The sequence below is a fragment of the Cnephaeus nilssonii genome (assembly GCF_951640355.1).
Source record: "Cnephaeus nilssonii genome assembly, chromosome: 22".
NCBI classification, from domain to species: domain Eukaryota; kingdom Metazoa; phylum Chordata; class Mammalia; order Chiroptera; family Vespertilionidae; genus Cnephaeus; species Cnephaeus nilssonii.
This window is the reverse complement of record NC_137093.1, coordinates 17,774,000-17,800,230: the sequence shown is the minus strand read 5'-3', so window position 1 is coordinate 17,800,230 and position 26,231 is coordinate 17,774,000. Positions and strand designations below refer to the sequence as shown.

General features: G+C 41.4%; 1 protein-coding gene across 3 annotated transcripts in view; it reads left to right on the top strand.

The window, feature by feature from the left end:
• The window catches only part of ARHGAP32 (Rho GTPase activating protein 32), a 121,071-nt gene that overhangs the window by 74,401 nt on the left and 20,439 nt on the right, over positions 1–26,231 (top strand). For 2 of the 3 annotated variants that reach the window (XM_079762476.1, XM_079762475.1), the window contains 2 exons: positions 7,562–7,643; positions 22,120–22,269. In XM_079762476.1, coding sequence (XP_079618602.1) covers positions 7,562–7,643; positions 22,120–22,269 — 232 coding nt within the window. Of the gene's footprint in view, positions 1–7,561; positions 7,644–13,048; positions 13,328–22,119; positions 22,270–26,231 lie in introns of those variants that run through there. The other variant, XM_079762477.1, reaches the window with a different exon arrangement.

The following is a 26,231-nucleotide window of genomic DNA, read 5'->3' as shown; positions in this document are numbered from 1 at the left end:
AAGGAATTTGGATACATTGTTTTGACTCACAAAGACAGTAGGTAGTGGTGTAGCCAGGACCAGAACACAAGGTTGGGGAGTTCCAATTTTGTATTTTTCCCTCCTTGAATCACAAAAATATGTACATTTTCTTAAGCTACTTTCTTCTATTATTTCTTGTTGCTGGTTTTATTTTTCTTAGTGGTGCCATTAGCAGCTGCCATAGATATAACTTTGTTCCTTGATAGCTTTTTGTTAATTTATAGCATCAGAATGTGTCCTACCAAATGATGCTTAACATTCAGTTTCATGAAAACTATTTACTAAATGGCTCAGAGCAATAGTTCTTAACTTCATCAACTTTTATAACGCTTTTGTTATGCTAAATATTTTCTAAACTCCTTCTTTAAGATTCCGAAGTGAGATGTACAAATGATATAAATGTACAAATGAAATAACTACCTACAAACACAGTTTCAAAAAAGTCAGCATAATTTTTCACATATAATACAATGAAGAAAAAAGGAAAGTAATTTATGTATTTAAAATACACAATATATGTTTAAAATATAAATACTGGGACAACTGTGTGAGAATCTTGTTATAGATTAGCAGCATTAATGTCAGTCAGAAAATATAATAAAACCCACTTAAAATAGCATTAAAATATGAAACACTTAGGGATGTATCTGAAAAAAGAAAGATCTGTTTACTGAAAACTGTACAACATTTCTGGGAGAAGTCAAAGAATCTATAATAATAAAAGCATAATATGCTAATTAGACCCAACGACCTTCCGGACAAAGCCAGGGCTGCGAGCCAGATCATGGGTGCCGGGGGAAGGAAGGCCTACTCTTGCACGAATTTCGTGCATCGGGCCTCTAGTATCCAAACAAATGGAGAGATTTGCCCCGTGTATGGGTCGGACATCTTTATATTGCTGAGGTGTAATTTCTCCATAATTGATCCCAGTAAAAATCTCAGCAAACTTCTTTTGTGGAAATGGATAAGCAGATGAAACAATTCATATGAAATGCAAAGGACTAGAAAAGAACAACCAAAACAGATCTTAAAAAGAAGAAAAAGTTGGAGAACTAAATGAACCCTAATTAAAGACTTACTATACATTGAGTGGCCAGATTATTATGATCTCTGAACGCATAATAATCTGGCCACTCAGTGTATATCTTATATAATAAAAGGCTCATATGCAAATTGTCCCCTTGACCAGGAGTTCGACCAGCAGGCAGACCGGCCAACCACCCATGTTCCCTCCCCCTGGCCAGGCTGGCTGGACCCCACCAATGCACAAATTCATGCACCGGGCCTCTATCTGTATATGTGTATATGTATGTATATATATATACACACGCACATACACACACACACACACTGAGTGGCCAGATTATTATGCTTTCAGAGATCATAATAACTGGCCACTCAGTGTACAGCTACAATATCAAGAAAGTGTTTTCTTCTCTTGCATCAAGTGGCCTCCGTTTGGCTTCATGCAAAAATGATATTTCATTACTCCTCTTACTTAAACTCTCATCAGTATTTGATTAATCTTTTCCTGACACGTCCTTCTCTTGATGGACATGACACCACCTTCTTACAGTTCCTCCTATCTCCTCAGTCTTCTTTCATATAGCATCCTCCTCTACTGGCCCTGAAAGTTTAGGGTTGGACTGCTTTCTCATTCTACCTTCTTTGTCCTAGACTGTCTTATTCATTCTCTTAGCTTACAATGCCATCTATACGCCCAACTCCCAAATTTATATCCTGATCCCTGACCTTGTTTCTGAGTCTCAAGAATGTATGTTCTATTGCAAGAGTAATGTTTTCAAGAGTAGAAATTAGGGAGCTGGCATTTCAGGTTTAGAGAAGTATAAATCAGGCAAAGAAACTAGCAGCAATGTGGTATTTTGGGGGTGTGAGTGGGGGAGTGAGGAGCAGGGGAGGTATAAATAGGACTATCTTTAAAAAACCCAGTGCAAGAATGATTAGGCCATAAGCAAATGGAACCAGGAACTGGGAAGTAAGGAAGTGAGGGAATTTGCTTCTACATTTTGCTCCATAGCAGCTACTGCTTCTTGGCCTTATACTCTTTTTTTTAAAACAACAAAACATATATTTTTTAGTTATAACAACTCAATGGAGATAACTAAAATTTCTGACTTAGTGCCCTAGCTGGTTTGGCTCAGTGGATAGAAGTGTCAACCTGTGGACTGAAGGGTCCTTGGTTTGATTCCGGTCAAGGGCACATGCCCAGGTTGTGGGCCCAATTCCCCAGTAGGAGATGTGTAGGCGGCAGCCGATCAGTGATTCTCTCTCATCATTGATGTTTCTCTCTTTCTCTTCCTCTCTGAAGTCAATAAAAATATATTTTAAAAAATTCTGATTTAGTTACAAATCTTAAGAGACAGACTGATTGACTCCTTAACTTGTGGTCTGATCAAGACTGGATGGAGACCCCAAAGAGCAGGGGTTCTCTTGAGAAAGTCTGGGAAGTGGGGAGACACAATCGGCATGTCCAGGTGAGAGACTATGAATTTGTCTCTGTTTGAATCTCCTCAGTGATATGATTTTTCTCCAGCAATAGAGAGGCATGCAATCTCTATTTGACTCCGTTTTTGCTTTGCTGGATTGGTTTGGCAGAAGGTTAATATTACAAGGAAATGAAGGGTACTGATGTTTTAAAAACGTCAAGTGATCAATCACAGGGTTCATCCTGGGTATAAAAGCAAAGAGATCCGAAGGGAGATAGGCACCGTGTTGGGGGGAAGTACAGGAAGGCAGGGGTTGGGAAGTCTCTGAACTTGAACTTCACTCATTATGGAATGTGATCATTAGAGACTTGGCTGGGTAGGAAACTGTCGTCAGAAAATGAGGAACTTGGAAACTCTGAGGCCAAACTGTTTCCACTGATGAAAATGCCTGCATATCCCTAGAAGCAAGAGCAGTACATGACTAAGCTTAATTAAAAAAATATTTTGTGATGCTAACAGCCCTAAAGTTTCACTAGCTATAAACTAAATAAATAAACCATTAAAGTAGGAATTCCTGAAAAAGTTAGCGGTTAGCACATTGCGATGTTGAAATTCCTTTTTAGATTTTGGTCGGTGACAGCCCACAGTTAGGCGTAGGCTTCCTCCTTACGTAGCGATCTCTTTACCTTCCCACTGCTCCCGAGGCTCTAGGCTTATTTTATTGCAGTAGCTTCGTATCCAATACTTCCTCTAGGTTGTACCAAAAATGGTTTACAGTGCCTTCATTTTTGTAGCCGAACCTGTGTTCTTTCTACTGTGAGCGTATCCTCGAGGTCGAAGATCAGAAGAATCAGGACATGGCCTGTTTCCTTTAGTTCCTTCCTTGTTCTCCTAGCGTGGATTCTTGTCAAGCTGCTCCGAGCCTATTTCCAGGGCAAGCGCAGGACCTGGAAGTAGAATAGAGTAGTGGTGAGCTGGAGGCAGCGGTGTGATTGTTAGGAATTTTGTAGGACAGTTATTAAACCTAGCCATTATTAAACATTAAAGCACATACATTTACAGGAAAATGAATTATTATTAAACACAAAGGGAGTAAATACTAAAGACATGCTAGCTACTTGCCTGGTATCTGTGCTGATTACTTCCGCCTCGTGAACTATATGGTAAAAATACTGCACATCAGGCCATCCTGCATCTCTTCCCAACTCCGCATCCAGTTGGCAGCTCCAAACCAGCCAAGGTGGGAGTGTTTACACTAAACACAGCAAACTCCACAAATCAAGGCCTTTCCCCCTTGAAGAGCCTGTTGTTAAACATTTCCCCTTTGGTCCACTGGCCGAAGCTCCAACCACTGACCTAACCTGGCCAGTGATGGGGTTTGTTCTTTTTCTACCTCCTTAAGATGTAATGTTAGGTTTTTATTTGTATATTTCCTGGTTTCTTTAAGTAGGCCCGTATTGCTATAAATTCCCTCGTAGTACTGCTTTTGCTGCATCCCAGGAATTATAGCATGTCATATTTTCATTTTCATTGGCTCTATGTATCTTTTGAGTTTTTCCTTTACTTCTTCTTTGACCCAGTAGTTGTTCTGTAGCATGTTGTTTAATCTCCACATGTTTGTGATTTTTTTCAGCTTCCTTCCTGTAGTTGATTTCTAGTTTCATACCATTTTGATCACACTGGATGCTTGTTATGATTTTAGTCTTCTTAAATTTATTAGATTTGTCTTCTGTCCCAACATATGGTCTGTCCTTGAGAATGTCCCATGTGCACTTGAGAAGAATGTGCGTTCTGTTGTTTTGGATGGAAATGTCTAATACATCTACTAAGTCCAACTGCTCTGTGTCATTTAAGGCCAGTGTTTCCATGTGGACTCTGTCTGGATGATCTATCCATTAACAATCTCTCCCTTTAGGTCTATTAATAATTGCTTTATATATTTTCATGCTTCTAAATTGTATATATATATTGGTTGTTGTTGTTGTGTTGTGTTAATCCTCACCCAAGGATATTTTTCCATTGATTTTTAAAAGATATGTTTTTATTGATTTCTGAAAGGAAGAGAGAGGGAGAGAGAGATAGAAACATCAATGCTGAGAGAGAATCATTGATTGGCTGCCTCCTGCATGCCCCACACTGGGGATCAAGCTCACAACCCAAGCATGTGTCCTGAATGGGAATCAAATGTGACCTTCTGGTTCATAGGCTGATGCTCAACCACTGAGTCACGGCAACTGGGCTCCATTGATTTTTAGAGAGAGTGGAAGGAGGAGAGACAGAGAGAGAACCCTTCTGTCTGTGGGCTGACAGGCTAACCACTGAGCCAAACTGGCTAGGGCAGGTGCTTACATATTAGTAAATGTTATATCTTCTTGATGGATTGTCCCCTTTATCATTATAACATGTCCATATTTGTCTCTTTTACCTTTTTCTGTCATGAAATCTACTTTGTTTGATAAAAACATGACTGCATCTTCTTTACTCTGGATACCATTTGCTTGGAGCATCATCTTCCACCCATTCACATTGAGCTTACGTTTGCTTTTGTAGCTGAGAAGGGTCGCCTGAAGGCAGCGTATAGTTGGGTCCTGGTTATTTTTTGTTATTGTTTTATTTTTTTAAATGTATTCTGCTACTCTATGTCTTTTGATTGGTGGTTTTCCTTTGTAGGTTACTGTCTTTTTCCCCTTGGCTGCCTTGAATTTAGAAACTGGGCTAACTGCTTTCACACAATTATCTAATACTAGAGGCCCAGTGCATGATTGAATCATGCATGTGTAGGGTCCCCTACACGCTTTCGCTTTTGATCACGGGGGAGCTGGGTGCCTATCCGCTGGTGCACCAGGCCTTTCAGAAGCCTCCAGCGCCGCGGAGGCTTCTGAAAGGCCTGGTGCCTGAGTGGACAGGCACCCAGCTCCCACGCTTTTGCTTTCGATCGCGGGGGAGCTGGGTGCCTGTCCGCTGGTGCACCAGGCCTTTCAGAAGCCTCCGCCCAGCCGGAGGCTTCTGAAAGGCCTGGTGCCTGAGCGGACAGGCACCCAGCTCCCCCGCTTTTGATGGTCCGCGGCGGGACGTGAGCTCGCTGCCCCAGAGGCCCCTTCTGTGCCGCAGCACAGCCATGGCGCAGACGCTGAGCTCGAGCCGCCGCTGGCAACGCGAGCTCAGCGTCCTGCCAGCCCAATCGGCCACCCCGGCCACCCCGAGTCCCACCCCCCCGCACCTCCTGGCCAATCGCGGGGCATAGCGAAGGTACAGTCAATTTGCATATTTGTCTATTATTAGGTAGGATTATCCCGATTTTTACAAATGAGTAAGAAACCGAGACAGAGGATCAGAAATTTGCTCCAGATCACAGCGCCTTAGCGAATGTGTGAGCTAAGTTTAGGGCCTGGTCTTTTCTCCATAGCAGATTGCAGAAATGTTTATAAATGGACATGAATTAGACTTTTATGGAAATATTTGATAGTGAGGACACTTGATGTAAAAGGTGGTATTATGTGCCATATTCATCTGAGGAAGGAGCTGGAGCCCTCTAGGTCTTCTTGCATCCAACACCCTGGGAGAATAATGGATAACAGTCAGCAGGTGCTTACTGTGTGTATTTTCCTTACACTGACCCATTTAATTCTTATAACAACCTGTATGAACTCGGTGCTGTTATTATGTTTAGATGAGTAAACTGACAGAGCGGCTTTGTTACAAACCCGGTGGAGTAAGTGGCAGAACGGGAGCTGACCCAGGTGCTGTTACTCTTGAGACTGTGCTGTTAACTGTTATATCACATGCCCTCTTGTAATAACTGATTTGTGTAAGAGAGAACGGGAAGGGTTTGTCACGTTGATTCTTAATCTGGTTCTAACCAGGCTTGGAAGAATTTCTGCTTGTTTCGTTAAATAGGAAGTTCAATAAAATGTGATATGTAATAAAACAAATAATCCCAAATTCAGATCTCTCAGACCAAACTGGTAATTGCTAATAACCCCCTTTTAGCTCATGATAGCTGGTTACATCTTTATAATTTTAAGAACAACCATAAAATATTGATCCAGAAATTGAAATGGTAATGCGGCAAATGAGTGCGTGAGAATAATCCTACACAGATGGGAATGCTGCGGCTCCGGGCTCCAGGATGAGTCATGGTCTTGGGAGACCATTGCATGCTTCCCCAGAGTCTGTCAGCAGAGGGATGTGCAAAGTGATGTGATTTTCATGTTTCAGCCTTAACATCTGCTGCATGGCAGCGTGATTATATTCCTCTCGAAGGAAACATCAATAAACATGGGGAAAGATTGCCTTTTTACTCTTGTTCCCAGGCTGCTTCTCTCTGTAGTCATTCTGTCGGCTGCACTGTACAGTCTCTCTGGGTGACTTGGTGCTCAGCATTTTCCCAGGATTTGATCTTCTTAGGATTTGACCTCTGCCATGAGTAATTCTACCAGGTCAAAGTGGTGTGTTTCTCAAAGCCAGATTCTGTCACTTCTGCGGAGATTGGCTCTTTCCTCTCTGCTTACCCACTTATCCATGCACCACTAGCTCTTCAACGACAGTAAGAACCAGGATTTTAAATGAGCAGTTGTTTAACCAATTTATTTTAGTTTTGTCTTTTTTTTTTTTCCATGAAATTTGTGGAAGAATGAAGAGAAAATGTACAAAAAATTTGAATGTGGCTTAGTGTAGGTTTCCATAAAATCATAGGGAAGATAATAAATAGAAAAATTCATAGTAGAGATAGTAACACAATCAAATTGAAATGTCAGCAGAGTAAATTATTGAGAGGTAAACATGGTAACTACTACATGCATAGGTCAGTATCAGACTCAATATTTTAATTGGTGTAAAAAAGTGTGGAAAATTAAAAGCTCAAACTTAAAAAGCAGACTTAGCTATTTGGACAATTAAAACACACAGCTCTATATTCATAGCAACAGATTGTTTCATTATTTGTTTGTGTAATTGGTATCATCTGTTATCTAGTCTTGGACTAATAGGGTCTGTTGGGAGGGACTGTGGAGTCATTATGAGAATTGAATTGGCGCTGGTCACACACTGCTCTGCTCTCTGGTTTAGAATCGTCTGTTTGCTGCTTTTCTCAGGTGGGGCTCTTCCCTGGACACTGTGTGGAGTTAATTAATCAGAAAGTCCCCCAGTCAGTGACCAACTCAGTGCCAAAACCAGGTGAGTACACTCATCAGCGTGGTATTTCACCAAATGCTTAAAGATACAGGCTTTCTCTTTTAGTCAAGCACGTAGCTTGTTTTGCAAGACTTGGTATTCATCGACATAATATGCATTCTTTAATTTTATGTGGCTTTGATTTTAAGAGATTTTTTTATTTCTCTATTGGTCATTTCACCAAAGTTTATGTGCATTCAAACTTTTAGACAACTTTAAAGAACTGTTTGCTTCACTAAGCTTTGTCATTATTTGTTTTTACAATTACATAGGAATATAGCTTCTTCATGAATAAAATGATAAAAGAAAATACTTTCAAAGAACTGACATGGAAATAGAATGATTAGCTGAAACTTAATAGATGAAGGGGATGTATAGTTTATCAGTGCTTGTGAGTTTCAAAACTATTTTAAACAGCATATCTTACTTATATAGCATATGTATCCTGCTGTATAAATATGTGGAATTTTTTACAAATAATTAAAGCAATATTAAATTTTTGTTTTTTGGGGGTGATATTATCTTGCCAAATCCTATAGAGTATCTAGTCTGGAATGTTTTAATGTGACAGTGTGGTCAGTACTTTGAAGTTATTACAATTTAACATCACAAATATATTGTGATTTCTTGTACATTATTTTACACTGTTTTGCTCTACAAGCTTAACTTTTCTTAGTTATTAAGCCTTATCTTTGATCATTTTGCCTCAGAGACATACTGTAAATTGAGTTTTTAAAAATGAGTTTAATATTGGTATTAAACTGTATCAATCAAAGACTTTCTCATGTTTTGAATGAGAAAGTGACATTTCTAATTGTGGTAACTTCCAGAAGCTTTTAAAACGTGAGCGAGTTAATCAGTTATTGGTGTTTCTGGGAAACGGGTTTCTATGAATAGACTTGTATGGCATTGTTACCGTATTTTCCGGCGTATAAGACGACTTTTTAACCCAGGAAAATCTTCTATACGCCCAGTCGTCTTATACGCCGGAAAATACGGTAATTCTAAAATCAGTAAAGACACAGAATGACAGCACCCCTTCAAAAGCTCATGTCTTCTCTTCTGAGAGCAGCACCCCAGGGTTGTCCTGGGGAAAGGTACCTTCTTGATCCATTTTGTAAAGGACGATGGGAGTTCTGCCAGCCTCAGGCTTGCTTCACACTTTAAAACGGTCTCTGCCTGCAGTTTATTTTTACCATCGCCATCTGTCCCTGCTGGATGCCAGATCTGAGAGATGGAGCTATAGTTTGATACTGAAATGCAAAGCTCCCTATATCACCACACAACAAGGGCGATAGGAAACAATTTCCCTTTGGAGCTCTTCTTAACGTTCCCAAATGTTAAACTATTTGTGGACGTAAAAGTAAAATTAATGGGTCACCGTGTCCTGCTTGGAGTTTACTGAGCAGTGGGTCTATTTATTGATTTCTTTCTTCAAGTTCTTCATGCTCTCAACTATTATCTCTTCAGTTATTTCTTTTGTACAATTCTCTGTCTCCCTTTTCCTTTACACGTCAGTGGTCAGTTATGTTCTTAGATATTGACTCACACATCCTCTCTTTCAGGTTTGGGTACTTTCTAGTGACCTGTCTTAGAGTTCACGGACTCTGTCCTCTGTGTAGGCATCTCTTAAGGCACCTAATAAGTTCTTACATTCTCATCTCATGCATTTAATTTCTAGGATCAACATTGGGTCTTCTTTATAGTCTCCAAAGATGAATTCTCCCATCTTCTGATATTATTTACCTTTTCCTCCACAAAGAAAGAACGAGGAGTCGGGAGAAGGCAGGAGAGAGTGAGGACAGTGAGGGAGGAAAGTTGAAGACAGAATAAAAGCAAAGCTTATTCTTGAGGTATGAACTTCTAAAAATGAAGGACTAGGGAATTTAGACAAACCTTCCTTGAGAAGAGTTAGCAAATTTGGACCAAAATGAAATTCTCTCTTTGAAGAATTTGAGAATGAATAAGGCAGGAAGCAGGTACTGAGTAAGGTTAAGCAAAAGGAAATCTGGTGGAGTGTAACGCCAGGGGATGGAGACTTTCTTTCCCTCCTGTATCTGCTGGTAGAGTAGAGAGAGTCATTGCTGGGGGAACAGAAATTGGAGCTCAGAGCCCAGGAGGGCAAAGTGGCTGATAAATGCCCCAAGCTTTGAGTTGAGATTTTTGTGGAAATTGAAAACTGATTCTAAAATGTAGATGGAAATGCAGAGCCAGAAATACTCCAGACCATTTGGAAGAACAAGAAAGTGGGAAACTTACTATAATAGATACCAAGATTTATTGTTAAAGCTTCACTAATTAAGATACTGGTATTGACATAGGATTGACAAATCAGTGGAACAGAACAGAAACCAACATGTGTACACAGATCCTTGATTTATAATAGAAGTGGCATTGCCCAGCGTTGTCAAAAAGGCAGTCATTTCAGTAAATGGTGTTAGGTCACCTGCACAGATCTGGTCTGTATTTAACCCCATACACGAAACCCTTTCTAGGAGAATTATACATCTGTATATGAAAGGTAAAACTACTGAAAGGTAATGCAGTAGACTATCCTCATGCCATATTTTCATGATCTTAAGTTAGACATAATTAAAAAGCTTAGTAATTAAAGTTCAGAACACTGTCTTTTTAAAAAAATATATATTTTATTGATTTTTTACGGAGAGGAAGGGAGAGGGATAGAGAGTTAGAAACATCGATGAGAGAGAAACATCCATCAGCTGCCTCCTGCACACACCCCACTGGGGATGTGCCTGCAACTAAGGTACAAGCCCTTGACCAGAATCGAACCTGGGACCCTTCAGTCCCCAGGCCGACACTCTATCCACTGAGCCAAACCAGTCAGGGCCAGAACACTGTCTTAATATGCTATTAAGATAGTGAGAAAGGCAAATCACAAAGTGGGAACATATTGGCAGTGCATGTATCTGAAAAAAGTCAGGCAACCAGGCTGTGTAAAGAAGCAAATAAGAAGAGGACAGATAACTGATATTTTTTTAAATGACTGAAAACTTGCACAGGTACTTCACAGCAAATGTCCCAAATGCTCAATAAGCATGTGTGATAAGATGCTCAACATTGTTAATCTCTAGGGCAATGCAAGTTAAAACCTTATTGCCTCATATACACACCCACCAGAATGGCTAACATTTAAGAGTAGCAATACCAAAAGTTGCTAAGGATATAAATCAGTGGGAATTCTCATACCCCGCTGGTGGGACAAACATTCTTTATACACTCTTAGGTCTATATAGAACGTTCATGGCAACCTTATTCCTAATTGTCAAAAAAACTAGAAAAACTCAAAGGTATGTCCGTTGTGGAGTGGGTAAATAAAGGCCTGCCCATTCAGTGGACTTCTCTGCAGCAGGGGAAATGACAGGGGGTACAGCTGTATGCAAGCAACATGGATGAGTCTCACAAACATAAACTCTGATGAGGAAGCCTGGTCTCCATGCATAATTACACCGTGAACCGCCATCAATCAGGGAGAGTTCAAAGTCACGGAGTCTGAGCCTGTTCTGTGGTGGAAGTTACACAGTCCTTCACAGGACGCACACAGTTTGCTAAATATGAGAGAAAAATAACAAGTGACCTCTCCTGTGCCATCAGCAGTTATTCAGTGACAGAGCAGAATGCCTTCCAGTCCGCCATATATTTTAGCTTCTTATGTTGTTGAACTAATTATAGTCTCAGAGGAAGTTGCCAAAGCAGGTCCCATATACCAAAAAAACGCAACTTCTCCCAGTTGTCACATCTCACACAACTATATAGGACAGTATCAAAACCAGAAAGCTGCATTGTTCAAATCCTGGTGAGCTAGATTACAGACCTTACTCGAGTGTCACCAGCTTTGCACATTCATTTTTCTTACCACGCATTTCTAGGTGGCAGAGAGAGTGCAGCCTGTTGGGCTTCAAGTTCAAGTTCCTGTTACTAAGTAATTCTGCAGACCATTGTGGAGTAGATTTATCCCGCCCTGTGTTTGTATGTTGGGTTTCACGAGGGGATTATGAGTTGTGCTAAGTATTCCCAGGATAGCTTTTCTACAGCATGGATTTCCCCTCCCCCTTCTTCTTTCTGCCTTTTCTTCAGCTTTTGCTTTTCTTTTCCCTTGCCCTGGCCCCCCCATCCCTTGCAGTCTCTAGTACTGACCAAGAAAAGGGTGGGAGGAGGGGTGCTTTTCATTTAAATGTTCACAAAAGAAGGGTGGCTTTGAGTTCTCCGCTCTGAATAAACATAAGAGCCCCATTTCCTACACCAGTAAAATGGGAACCTCCACAGCCTTTGCATTGGTCAGAATTAACATGTTGGGTTTTTTTTTTTTTTGTTCCTGCCGCATAGTAGAGTTCTCTATGGCCTTTCATATTTTAAAATCACATCAATTCACTGTTTTTTTCCCACTGTGCCCTGCCATTTATAAACAATTTTGTATTCAGAGCTGTATTCAGAGAGGAAGGTAAGGAAGTCTGATCTATAGTGGAAGACTTTGACAGGGTCCAGCCAAGGCCCCTAAGGATCTTGAATCAGACAGCTCCCACCTGTGAGGCCTGGGCTTCCGCCCCTCTGGTTTGGGACGCTGGAATCGGCTTCCTGGGGTTGTAATGAAGCTATTTGTAAAGTGCGTGGATCGTGCCTGGCACCGTGTAACGCTCCTGTGTTTGTTAAAAACAAGTTCCTCAGTGTGGATTTACCTTGGTGTTAGTGAAAAGTCATTTGGAACGGAAAAGATGTTAATCTCTTCCAATTCGTTTATTTCTTCAAATAATTCTAATAGGGTTAACAGTACAGTGCCTCGTATAAATATTGACTCTCTCTTAAGTATTTACATAAGTCAAGTTACAGTTTTAACATTTGGGCAGCGTGTAAAGGAGGAGGCCATACTCAGGAAAATTTGTTTAATTCTAGATTTTCAATTCTGAAAAAAAACCAAACTATTAATATTTTACCCTCTAATACATGCTCAAGAGATTGCTGTCTGTCAGGATTTTTCACACAGAGGCATTACGAATGGACACTTTTAAAAACATGTTATTAGAACAACAACCGCAGCTTATTATCAGCAAAGATATTAAAGGGTATGTTTTCTTAGCCTGTTGCTACCAGTGGAAGGAGTCAGCCTTTTACTGGCAATACTTCCTGCACCATCCCTGGCTTCTCTTATTCATCGGGGCCTGTGGTACCATCACTTTCCTTGGATCCACTCCTCCCAGCGGAAGGGTAGCTTTGAAAGGAGTAAAAACAACACCGAACATCAAGTTCTGCTGGGGGTTCCCGAGCAGGAAGTTCACCTGGTGAGGCCGAGGGGCGGGGTGGGGCTGGGCTGGAGCAGCCTGTTTTGCCAGTGGGAGTGCGGGCGCGGCGCTTGGGGGAGGCTGCATCGCAGGACCTGCTGAGAAGGGAGGATTAAGCCCTGCAGGCAGGAGCTCTCACCCCCCACACAGTGGGCGAGGCTTCCTGGGAGCTAAAAGCTGCTGATGGGGGGCCTGGAGACCGAGCCAGCGGGAGCCTGGGAGCGCTGTGGGCTTGGACTTGGAGAGGTCTGAGCCGGCGATCGTGCTTCATTCACTCTGTCGCCGGCTGCACGGACTGCAGAGCTGCCGTTTCCCGGCGGATCCCCTGCTGAGGGCAGTCATTGGGAATAGGCTTAAGTATTGATCCTCAAACCTGTGCCACAGCAAAAGGTAAGGCTCCCTCAACTAGTTACTCAGACGTTCCCTCCAACAGCATCCGGCATGTTTCACGGTGACTGTTTTTACATTTGATTTGGGCACATGTGTCCTTGGTTGCTTTTAAGTGAATGGTTGGCTAGTGCTTGGAGTGTCCAGAAATTGCATCTTTGAGCCTTAATGCTTGTAGAGGGATGATCATTTTTTCGAAGTAGGTTGTACCACATACGTACTGGGCAATGTATGTCTTTCCTAGTCGGGCATTCCCCATTTCTCTATTTGAAACCAGCTTCTTTCTTAATGTTTTCTAGACCTTAGGTTAATGCACGAACGTTTTTATGATGAAGAGAGCCTACCTGTGCTCCATAAGCCACCAGTATAAATCATATTTAAGTCTTTTCCTGGCGGGTTAGTGTGTCAGAGGCAGCACATAGGATTTACTGAAAAGGACTGGGCAGAGGCTGCTCAAATCAGCATGAGGAAGTAACCCTCCTGCCCTCCTACCTCCAGGGTTGAGTGTTTTTTCCCCGTTGGCATTAGTGAGGATCGCCAGCTCTGTCCATAAAATACTTGTGCTAGTCTGTGTCTTCCTGCAGGGATTTCTGCCACCGGGTAGCAGTCCGCGACTCTGTGGACCTTCTCTAGCCCTTTCGTGAACGTAGCAGGGACACCAGAGTTTTCTCTGAATCCCAGGTCAGCCCTGTTGAGAAGTTGAGCACCCTCCCCCCAACCCCAGTCAGGAAAGTTCTACTGTTTAAATCAGGCATCCTCAAACTACGGCCCGCGGGCCACATGCGGGTGTTTTTGCCGTTTTTTTTTTTTTTTTTACTTCAAAATAAGATATGTGCAGTGTGCATAGGAATTGGTTCATAGTTTTTTTTTTTTAAACTATAGTCCGGCCCTCCAACAGTCTGAGGGACAGTGAACTGGCCCCCTGTTTAAAAAGTTTGAGGATCCCTGGTTTAAATGATATCAATATTTTAATTTTCAAAACCGTAAATGGGGCGATTTCAAACATTAGAGCTCTTTTTCATTGTCAACTTTAAAAACCCCCTACACTTGTAGCTCATGTTCATGGTTTGAGACCAGAACTTATCTCTTTTACAGTATCGTGTAGTAATACTTCGTAAGGTATTCAGTGGAAGACAGCAGAAGGCGGAGGTTTCTGAGGTTCAGTTTACTTTTAAGAGCATGACAGGAGAAGGGCTGGAAAGTGACTGTGTGTGTGCGCCTTCCTGATGGTCCCAGCCCTGCCTTGGGAGGTACACCCAGGCCCCATGGAACCTGGCTTGCAAAGCCTCAGGTTCTGGTTAGCTCTGTGCCAGGCAGGATCCTACAGGTTCTCAGTCCAAAGGCCAAGCAAAACTGCGGTCATAAAAATCACCCCTGTGGAGCGACACTTACTGAGTGAGCGCCGGGCATATATGTAATTTCATGAAAGCATCATAGTAACCCTGAGGGGTGTGTATTATGATTGTCATTCTCACTGTGTATTTGAGGGAGCTGAGACTTCACTAGGTCATTTGCTCAAGATCTTGCAAATTGGGAAGCTGTTAGAGAGGATTCAAACCCTCAGGTCTGTCTGTCGCGGAAGCCCGTGTCCTTGTCCCCAAGCTAAAGGTGAGGTCTTCCGTAGGGCAAATTCCAAGACGTTTGCTTTTGATAGAGTCTTCATCATCAGTTCAGTGCTCTCAGATATAGAAGAAACGTTTCCCTCCAGCTCCTGAAAGAAGAAAGAAAAGGAAAAGAAAAAACCCAACCCTTAGAAGCAAACAAAAACCACATACATAGCAGTGTTCTACACCAAACTCCATAGCTTAACGAAGTGCAGGAGTGTGTGACATCAGAGTGAATATGACTACATTTTAGTCTAATTAAAAAAAATTTCCAGGCAAGAGAGTTTTCACACTGTCAAGCTTAAGGTTCTAAGACTTTCAGACGTCTAGAAATTCACATAGTACTTTGGATAGTCCTCTTACCTTTGATGCTACCGAATTCCCAAGACTGTATCGTTATTGTGTTTTAAATTGTATAAGAAGAAACATATAAATACATGTCTTCCTGTGGTGGTACTAGTTTTTAAACTTTTGTCAAACAGTGCTAGTGCGTCTTAGAAAAATAGGAACCCAGATTATTTAAAAATCCTTGGCAGAGTTGCTTTCATAGCCTATATCATATTCATCCTCCTTGTTTTGGGATCCGAGTGTCAGGAATTCATACCCACATCTTGTCTCCTCCTACTCGCCTCTGCTCAAATGCAAATCTCTTTGTTCTGTATTTAGTAGTGCAGTTAGTCAGTCTTATATAACTGAGGTGGTAAAGTCACCACGTTAATTTTTTTTTTACTTTGCTCTTTTTATAAAGTTAAGGAACAACACCAATCCCTTACTATTTAAATGTTTAATTTAAAATAAAAATCAGCATCAGTTTTACCAAAGAAAATGCATAGCTTCTTTACATCTCCCTAAAAAAGCACGCAAGCTAACTTTGAACCTTCTTTGATATTTACTACTGAAATGCGTAGCGCCTTGAAAGCAAATGTATTATGTAAATAACAAGAGTGTTTTAACCTGTGACCGGTTTCCCCAGGGAACGGTAACTCCTAAAGTCTAACATAGCACGCCCTCTCTAATTTATCACTCTGTGTACTCTAGGAAGAGCAGCAGCATGATATGCTTTGGTTTCATCCTTAAGTGAGCGGAAGAAAGATCCATTTTTATTCCAATACCCAAATATTTTAGTTAGCCACCAGCATGTCTGGCCACATAGGAGTGGTGCTGGATAATCTAAAGCAGTGGTCAGCAAACTGCAGCTCGAGAGCCACATGCTGCTCGCGAGCCTCGGTTTGCCGCTCTGTTGACTGATGAGTTTGCCGACCACTGATCTAAAGAAGCAATTAGTTGCTCCCTTTCTGCTTCTCTTTTTCCAGGTGAATGGTTCTTATCTCCTCTGTGTCTGAAAGGTTCTTCTCTAAAACTTACTACAGATTTGTGTTGTGGATCCCTGCTGTCATCCCTTTGCATTCCAGTTAGCAAGGGCTTCAGCCCTGCCGGCGTGGCTCAGTGGTTGAGTGTGGACCTATGAACCAGGAGGTCACAGTTCGATTCTTGCCCAGGGCACATGCCCGGGTTGCGGGCTCGATCCCCAGTGTGGGACCTGCAGGAGGCAGCTGATCGGAGGCAGCCGATCAATTATTCTCTCATATCATTGATGTTTCTATCTCCCTTTCCCTCTCCCTTCCTCTCTGAAATCAATAAAAATATATGTGTGTGTTTTTTTAAGGGCTTTGAAAATGCCTCCTCTTCTCTCTCGTGAGTAAGTGGAAGCCAATTTGATTAATGTGATTGTTAGTAGCTTCCTAGTTTTCCAACCAGGAGCCAAGAGCCACTGCTGCCCGTGTTATTTTTAGTTTAGCGTTGGGTGTACATGACATTTCTCAAATACCTGGTGTCCTCCCTCTGAGGATGGAATGTGCAGATATCAGAGCTGTTCCAGCCGTCCCCGTTCCAGAGCCTCATCCCTGGGCTGGCCCCAGAGACGGTTCCCGGTAGTCGCGTGCAGCTGTTACAGCACCGGTTGGAGAACGGTGCGTCTCTTCTCCTCCAAAGCTGCTTATAAAACAGTGATAAAAATGATTATGTACTTTCTTCCACAGTAACTTCAGCCGCATATCAAGATTTAACACTCAAATGTTCCTAAAGATTTTCTTGGACGTCTTGAGGGGGTGAGGAGAGATGGCATCCAAGGCTGAAGCTGCTGCATTCCTGCTCGGAAACATTCTACACACAGCAGTTCCCGAGAGGCAGGAGGGCTCTGGATTTGAGCATCGCCCTGGTGGGATGCAAGTTTTCCAAAGTCAGAACCTACATAGATAATATTGACCTTTTCTTTTTCTTCCTAGAGTGAATTCTTAAACCTAGTTCAAAAATTAACCTCTATAAAACATATGGCATCTATCCTATATAATAAAGAGGTAATATGCAAATTGACCATCACACCATCACCAGATGGCGGCGCCCACAGTGGGAGAGGGGGGCGGCTGCTCCGCGTGCCTGCCACCGGAGTCCCCTCAGCCCCGCTGGGGGGCACCTGCCGCCAGAGTCCCCTAAACCCCACCGGGGGTCTCGGGTCCTCCTGCACCCACTACTGACTGAGGCTCAGGCAAGCAGGGCCGGCTGAGGTGCAGGCAAGACTCGGGTGGTGGCTGCCCAGCCGAACAGGGCAGGCCTGAGGCACAGGCAAGCTGCTGATGGTGGCTGCCCAACCGCCCAGGGCCAGCCGAGGCTTGCACTGCCGGCAGTGGCAGCAGCAGAGGTGTGATGGGGGCGTCACCTTACCCTGATCGCCTGGGTCGCCTTCCGCCCCTTAGGGTTCCCGGACTGTGAGAGGGGGCATGCCGGGCTGAGGCACCCGGCCTCTAGTATAGAAATAATATTATAAATGACTATTATATTGTTCACCAAGGTCTTCCTAGCAAATAAATCAATGAAACAAACAGTAGCGTATTGTATGGCATGAACAACAGCTGCAAATGGCTTTAACAATTAAAGAAGATAGTACACTTATGCACGAAGTCCTGGAAATAGTTTAAGTATGTTGTGTGAATTAGTTATAAAAGGGCTCCTTACTACTATTTTAAGTTTTCATGGGGAAAAACACATAATTTAAAAAGTGCTAAGCCTAATATACTATACGTAAAACAGTAGCATTTTAAATGATCTTTCTATCTTAAGTTTTTATGCCAGCCCTTTCCAAGATGACTTAGAAAGCCTAATTTATGTTTTTGACACTGCCTGCCAATGAGGTTTTAAATGGTGCCCTTTTCCCCTCCCGATAAATTTTCGTAAAGCAAAGGCATTTTCCACAGACTTTAGAGTTTTCTATGCTTTATACTTTCTCAATGTTTCATGATTTCTCAGCTGACAGCTAGAATTCATAAATTACTTGGCGAAACTCCTTTTTTTTCTATTTTTAAACTGTGATCTAACCTGGTTAATTGCCTTGTCTAAAATCTTACAGCAAGTTTTTGGCAGAATCGGGACTAAAACCTTTATCTTCACATTTTCACTTTCTCATGCCTGGCCGGTATGAGGCATGATTGGACGGACGGCCTACATCAGACTGTTTTATTTATTATTGGGAAGGTATATATAAAGCTTTCAATTATTAGGCCATTGGTTCAAGGATGTATTTCTAAATCATCAACTAGAATTGCTAGCATTTTATGCTTACTGAATATTTTTACCACATACAAAAGCTATGTATTTAGATATTTCAGGATAGTACCAGATACCTTAAGGAAAATGGATTGAAATATGAGTATTAAGTCACCTTGAAAATTAGAGCTGGAAAGTTAGAGAGGAAAAGTATAAAGTGTCATTATTCTGATAACCTTTGTTCCATTTAGAAGTCATTACATGAATGTAATGGGAGATAAAATAGATTTTAATTAATATACCATTCTATGACAAACTATTATGAACTAAATTCTAGTGATTAGATACTGGTTTATAGTTTGAGTTTAAATCATTCAGAGAGTGATGCTAACACAAACTGAGTATAAATGAGCTATGTTTGTGGGCTTGATCCCTGGTCAGGGCACATGTAAGAATCAACTAATGAATGCATAAATAAGTAGAACAGCAAATAGATGTTTCTTTCTTTTTCCCTTTCGCTCCCTTCCTCTCTCTCTAAAGTCAGTCAATAAATGAAATAATTAAAATATGGCTGAAAGCAAAATACTCTACAACCCAACGATCCTACTCCTGAATGAGAATGCCAGAGTTCTCTCCCTCTGAGGCACTTAATGAGATTTTTCAATGAATTATTGATAGCAATAATAAAAACTTGGAAACTCTCTGAATGGCAATTAGCAGGAGAATGGAAATATAAGTTGCAGTATATCTATATATATAAAAGCCAAGTGACCGGAACGCCAGAACGACTGGTTGCTTTGATGTGCATGTGGCCCCAATGAGCTCCCCTCCCCCCCCCCCATCACGGGGGGGGGGGCGGGCCAGCTGGCCAACTGCCTGCTGCCCCTCCCCTTGGCCAGCCCGGCCCCGATCAGCCAGCCCCAATTGGGGCGGGCCGGCTGGACCCCACCGATGCATGAATTCGTGTACCGGGCCTCTAGTATACCTATAAGGGAATAGCTGTGTCTGGGTTACCTGGGTCTCGGGGTGCCACCACTGTGATTGGGGGGGGTGTGGCAGTTGAGAGGTGCAGCCCTCACACCTGCTGCCACCTATTTCCTGTGGCTGCTGGCACTATAGCAGTGTGGCCAGGAGGCTGGAGATACATCTTCACTGCTGCTCCCCTGGTCCGAGCACTGCCGTAATTGGGGAGAGAGCCAGGTATGGGTGCTGCCTGCGGCTGCTGCTGCCTCTCTTACCCTCTGCTGGGCTGTGTGGTAGGGGCTGAACCCTGACTCCCCCGACTGCTGCCATGTTGGTTGGGGCTGTGGGTTCAGCTGAGGTGTCTGGAGAGTCAGGATTATGGGTTCTGTTCTGTCTCTTTACCATTCTGCCTTCCCTGCACATGCCAACACATTCACCTGCAGATGTACGGCTGTGGGCATCTTTCAGGAAATCTCACTGAGCAGAGGAACCTGGGTTGTGGGATAAAGGTCCTCCTAGTTATAGATAGATGGAAGGGGAGATGGGGACAGTGGGGTCCGATTGCTCTGTCTGCCATGATGCTCACAGTATTTCAAAGTATGCAACAGGGACTTAGAATTTGGGAAGTGATAAGAAGCCCTTAAATATCAGTTGCCTATGCTTCTGTCCCCCTCTGTTAACTTTCCACCAAATGGTCATTTAATCTGTGTTTGAAAACTGCGCAAAGAAGGATTTGTGTACAATTGTGAAAATCCATTGGACATGCCACACATTATACTCATACTTGATTGTTTCCTGGGTTTGATCAGGACAACCTCTTCAGGTATTATGCATCCCACCCCTACCCTCTCATTCTGTCCGCTTGACTCTGAATTTGCTACAGATCTTAGAATGTGATGCATGTAATCAAATAAGTGCTATGCTGAGGCCATTAACGGGCACTAATCATCTTTCTTTAATGGCCTGAGAAATTAGTTCAAAACAGTCTAGGAGTTTTCTGAGACCGGATGTAGAGAACTCTAGATTAGGTGAAGTATTATGAGAAAGAAAAAATTCTTTGGCTTTGCTAGAGAAATGTTTTCCTTGGGTAATTTTAGACACCCAATGCCCCATTTCTCCATGTCAAAGTTCACTGGGGCTCACTGAGCTGCTGTGAGGGTGGCTCTGTAAACTGGATATTGGTGTCATAAAGATTTGTGTTGGAGATACTGTGTGTCATACTGTTACAGCTCTTAACTACTGGAAAGACTGGTTTGGTTGGGTTCGGCTCAGGTTTGAAGAGAGACTGCGGATGTAAAATCTGTCATATCTCATATGGAAGCAGTTACATTGGGGCACATGTCACATTTTAACTCTAGAACAGGAAAATTGAATGTAAGTCGGAGTGATTGTTTGTGTTTTATTGTTGAGGTACTTTTTCTGTGGAAGTGGCGTTATCATTTTCCTGTCTCTAATCCAGCATACTTGGTAGACTTTGACCTTAAGACCCGTAGCTGCATTGCAGTCTCCTCTGTTGAAATGTTTTATAAGCACTTGACTGCCTAAAACAACTGCCACTCAGTCTCCTTCAGTGAAGTCTCATGAGATTATTGACGGCATTCCAGACTTCTCTTCCTCAAACGATAATTTTACTAACTCGTTTGCTATAAAATGTTATTTATTTTTACTTTTTAAACTCTTCTGTGAAAACGAAGACACACACACACACACACACACACACACACACACACACACACACACACACATTAGCCTAGATTTACACAGGGTTGGATCATCAGTATCGCTGACTTCCACGTCCATGTCCATGTCCGTGTCCGTGTCCATGTCCATGTCCCACAGGCAGGTCTTCAGGGGCAACACAGCCTTCTGTCCAGCACCCAATTGCTGAGCTTACGATATTTGTTGTGTGTGGAATTTTAGAGGAATTTACCCTGTAAGCTGTACTTGGAGATTTGTTTGCATTCAGTTCTTTCACTGTTGTCTTTCTCATGTATCAACCAGTGGAAATATTTTTTACTTATCTCTTGCCTTCATCTACAGAGGACTTAAGGTTATATTTAGTATACCCTAGATGAATGTTAATGGAAGAGCTAATGTTTTTTTATGGGTGTGTGTTTTGTGTTTATGGAGGAGTTAGTTTGACAGGTGTGTTCTGTATCCTAATGGGATTGTCCTCTTCATAAGATGAAAAAGAGGGAGTTGTTTTACTTTCCAGATTATAAACGCCACGAGCATTTCTAACCACCAAGTAAAATATTTTAGAAATTGACTAGAAAGTAAAACCACATTCACAGTGTTTTCAGGCTCAGTTATTATGAAGATCTCCAAAGTGATATATTAGAGTGAAGCTCAGATACCAGTCATAAACCGGGGGCGTCCGTAGGTATGCACTGGGGAAATGGCTGCTTTACCAAGCTTGATTTAGAAGTCACAGATTACAAGACTTACGGTTGCTCCCATTCCCATCAAGGCAAATCACAGACTGATGAGAAGAAAGTGCAAAATTGTGATGTTCTTTATAAATAACTGTTTCCTAAACTTCTGAAAATTTCTACAGAATATAAAGTGTACTTTTAATACATGATTTTGCAGTCAACCTGTCAAGACCTCCATTTCTTTTCGTACTAAGTAAACATGTCACCTCTTGCCACAGCTAAGATGTTTTTTTGCCTTCTCCCTGTTTTTCAGTGTCTAAAAAGCACGGCAAGCTCATCACTTTCTTACGCACATTCATGAAGTCTCGACCAACAAAACAGAAGCTGAAGCAGCGGGGGATCTTGAAAGAGAGGGTGTTTGGTTGTGACCTGGGGGAGCACCTTCTCAATTCTGGTTTTGAAGGTAAGCACACATTTCCTACTCTTCCAATTCTAGTTTCTAACCTCTGCATATTGGTTTTCTATAACCAGTTGTGCAATAGAGTAGGCAAGTAATTTCTCTTCCTTTTAAGTTTGGCAGCAGGTATTGAACATGCTTGGGTCCTTATCTTGGTTCTGGGGAGCTGAGAATAAAGATGGGTCTGAGGATGTACTTTGAATCAGATACTTCTCATCTGTTTAGGAAGAGGAAGACATTCGCCTAAAGCACAGTCAGTTGGCATTATTTTTATATCTGTCCAGATAGCTTTCTCAGCCACCTTTTCCCTCCCACATTTTATTCTAAAATATTTACTTAATTTCTCGTTTGAAAAATATAGTCATAGTTTTGAGGCTGTAAAATGCCAAGACCAGTCTCCCAACTTTTATAGCTAAAAATTTTAATTTTTTTCTCTGTAAATCAAGTTCTGACTCAAGAATTCAGTGGGTGGTGAATGGATGGAGGGGAATGGATAAGAAGAAAGAAAAATGGGGTTTTCTTTTCATTTTAAAAAAATGCACTTCCCTCTACCTGTTCTTGTAGAGAGGTTAGAGTATTAAAGTATCCAAAGTATCTATAATGTTGATAAGTACCAGAAATAGATGATTTGCAAAATGCTAAATCCTGATGGGAAATACCCATTGTACTTTTTAAGACCACTGATGTAGGGTAAATATCAACACAGTAAACAAAATACAGAAAAGTGTTTATTCTCATCGGTAGTCATGAAAATATATTTTCAAGCCATTTTGAGATATTTTATATTGATAAACATTATTAATATAATAAAGCTGCGTTTCTAAATTATGATCATATTAACTGTACTCAAATGGACAACTATATATTTCTCCAGCAAAATGTGTTTATTCAGGAACAACAAAGAATCGTAATTTAGGACATGTAGTCTAATTGAGAACCATGCCCAAGTCTAGGGAAACAAAGGAGGAGAATGTCTTTTTAATGCATTGGGGGCGGGGCTATTGTAAACCTAGTGCCCATTGGAGGATACTGAAAGTAGGAAATATAGTGACTTTTCATTGGCTGAGTTTTGGCAATCTCCTATTGGCTGAACTGTTCCTGGGAAAGGAAGAGTCTTCTACCTGCTAAGGTGGTCAAGTATCACTTCCTATGACAAAAAATCTCTGTTGGAAGTGAAGGGTATGTTTCTTGTTGGGGTCAGGAGTGTGTGTTAAGTGACAGGTGCATAAAAGTTCTCTCTTCTAGCCTCCTGAGTGCCTTTTAAATAAGATTTCTGTTTATTAATTTTCACAATATCCAATACCAGTAAGGCAGCAGCAATTTTATCAATAGACAAAAACTGTTGGTTTCAGGTAGCTCGGTGAATTATTAATTTTTTGAAAAACATTTTGGTACTTCACAGCAAGAGACTTTTTTTTTTATAGTGTTCTTTTCATGTAGCAATTCCCCTTAGGGATTTATCCTAAGGTTATATTTCAATATAAACAAAAATGTTCATTATAGCATTATGTATGAGAGCAAAAAACTTGAGTACTCACTTTTGAACCATAAATTGAAGGTGTTAAAATTGTAAATTTGAGTACAGTGTGGAAATTGGAAAAATCTCTCTATATATAAAGACCTAAGCAACCGTCTGACCAGTAGCTATGGTGCACAATGACCACCAGGGGGCGGATGCTCAATGCAGGAGCTACCGAGCTACGGTGACTTGGCAGCTGCGGTTCTCGGGTGATGCATCCTGAACCAGAGAGAAGGGAGCCCAATTCCGGGGTGCATCACCCAAGAACTGCCCTCTCGCAATCCAGGACCCCTCGGGGGATGTCGGAGAGCCAGTTTTGGCCCGATCCCCATAGGCCAGGCCAAGGGACCCCACCGATATTTGTGCACTGGGCCTCTAGTGTTATATATAAACAGTAAGTTTACCTTTTTAATTAAAAAACGCATGGATACTTAGAAGATATATAAATTGAATATAATTGTGGTGGCATATTACATGTGAAGACTTTATAATTTTTTTTCTTAGTTTTCCTGCCTTTTTAAATAAAAAGGAGAAAAAATACTAGAAGAATGTTAGAAATTAATTTGGTAGTCTTGAAAGAGAACTCTGCTAAAGGCTGATCCAGAGGAGAAAGTCTGTTCAAGTGATTAGAAAAACAAAAAAAGTTAATTTGTGACATTAGAGTGTAATTGTAATTTAATAAACCTTGAAGACTGAGGTCAGATACATTCTAGTTGGCATTTAAAAATAATTTCCTCTTTATTGGGGAGATGAAATGATGAATAAATATTCATATGATGGAAATAATTTGAATATGTAATAAAGACTAAATTAACACAAAGAGAGGAACATTTGAAGTATATCAACTAAAATTTTAATTAGGAAAGAAAATAGTTTTTAGTATTGATTTATTAATTTGTCTTTGATTTAATAAATGTGTGAGGAATTAAAGTTTTTTAAGATTTTGAGACTTTATATGTACTGTATGTAGTCTATAACCAGTCATAACATGTGTGTGTGTGTGTGTGTGTGTGTGTGTGTGTATAGATAGATAGATAGATAGAGAGAGAGAGAGAGAGACTATTTCAAAGCTTAAATTAAAACAGGTAGAATTGAATATATATTATATGTAACTAGAGGCCCGGTGCACGAAATTTGTGTACTCGGCGGGGGTGGGGAGTCCCCTCAGCCTGGCCTGAACCCTCTCACAGTCCGGGAGCCCTCAGGGGATGTCCAACTGATGGCTTAGGCCCGCTCCCCGGGGGAAGCGGGCCTAAGCTGGCAGTCGGACATCCTTAGTGCTGCTGCAGAGGCAAGAGAGGCTACCCCCACTGATGCTGCGCTCACCAGCCATGAGCCCAGCTTCTGGGTGAGTGGTGCTTCCCCTGTGGGAATTCACTGACCACCACGGGGCAGCTCCTGCATTGAGTGTCTTCCCCCTAGTGGTCAGTGTGCGTCATAGTGGCCGTTCAATCGATTTGCATATTAGCCTTTTATTAAATAGGAAAGGATATTTAAAGTCTAAGTGAAAACAGAATAACCCTGAGGAGGAAGAATGATATGTTCATATTTTATATATGTAATTGTGAGGAGAGAGGAGATATAAATATGGATAGGTATATAATGTGTATGATCATTCTTCCTCATGATTACCCTGTTAGTTGGGACTTTAAAATATATAAAATATAAAATATAAATATATAAAATAGATTATGCACCAGATTTTTCTAAGAAGGAAGCCCATATCAGTGTAATGTTTTGCTACGTGACTCATTCTCTGGATTGTATTCCTAGTGAATAATCGACTTTATAGAAAGCTTATCCTGTTAACACTTTCTGAACTTTTGAGCACCTCCCTGTGGGATCAAGAGAAAAGCCGGACCTGTTTCTTCTGTAGCAGGGTGTTGTAAGAATTCGTGTAGGAGCCTGACAAGGCGTTTCAAAAATTCTTTTATTTGTGATCCCCGGTGTCAGAATTCACTCAAGAGGATCTTACAGTTTCAGCTCCCACAAACCACAATGCTTATAATTGAGTTAATTAAAGGTTATAGCACAGTTACTTACAGAACCGGTTTTAAAAAAAATCTCCCCACATGGTACCTTTTTTGGGATAGATCAAACTAATTTGTCGTTTACTTGGGCACCCTGAGTGATAGAGTCAGATGTTTCTTTGTTTCTTTTTCTTTTTATATTTCTTTTCGTTCAAGCTTGCTTGAATGTGATCATTAATATGAGGGAGTGTTTTCCAGTTTGTTTGCCATGCTCATTAGCTTTCACACATGGATTCAGCACGTTTTAGTTGTACTCAGAAGTTTCTGGTGTGTTTTCATTCTTAATAAGTACGATAGGAGAGGATGGTTTCCAATATTTAAGAAGTCAACAAACAGGTTTAATAACTATAGTGTTCATTCATTCCGTAACTATGATAAAATCTATTCTAGTGGAACAGAGTTTTCAAACGTCATCGGTT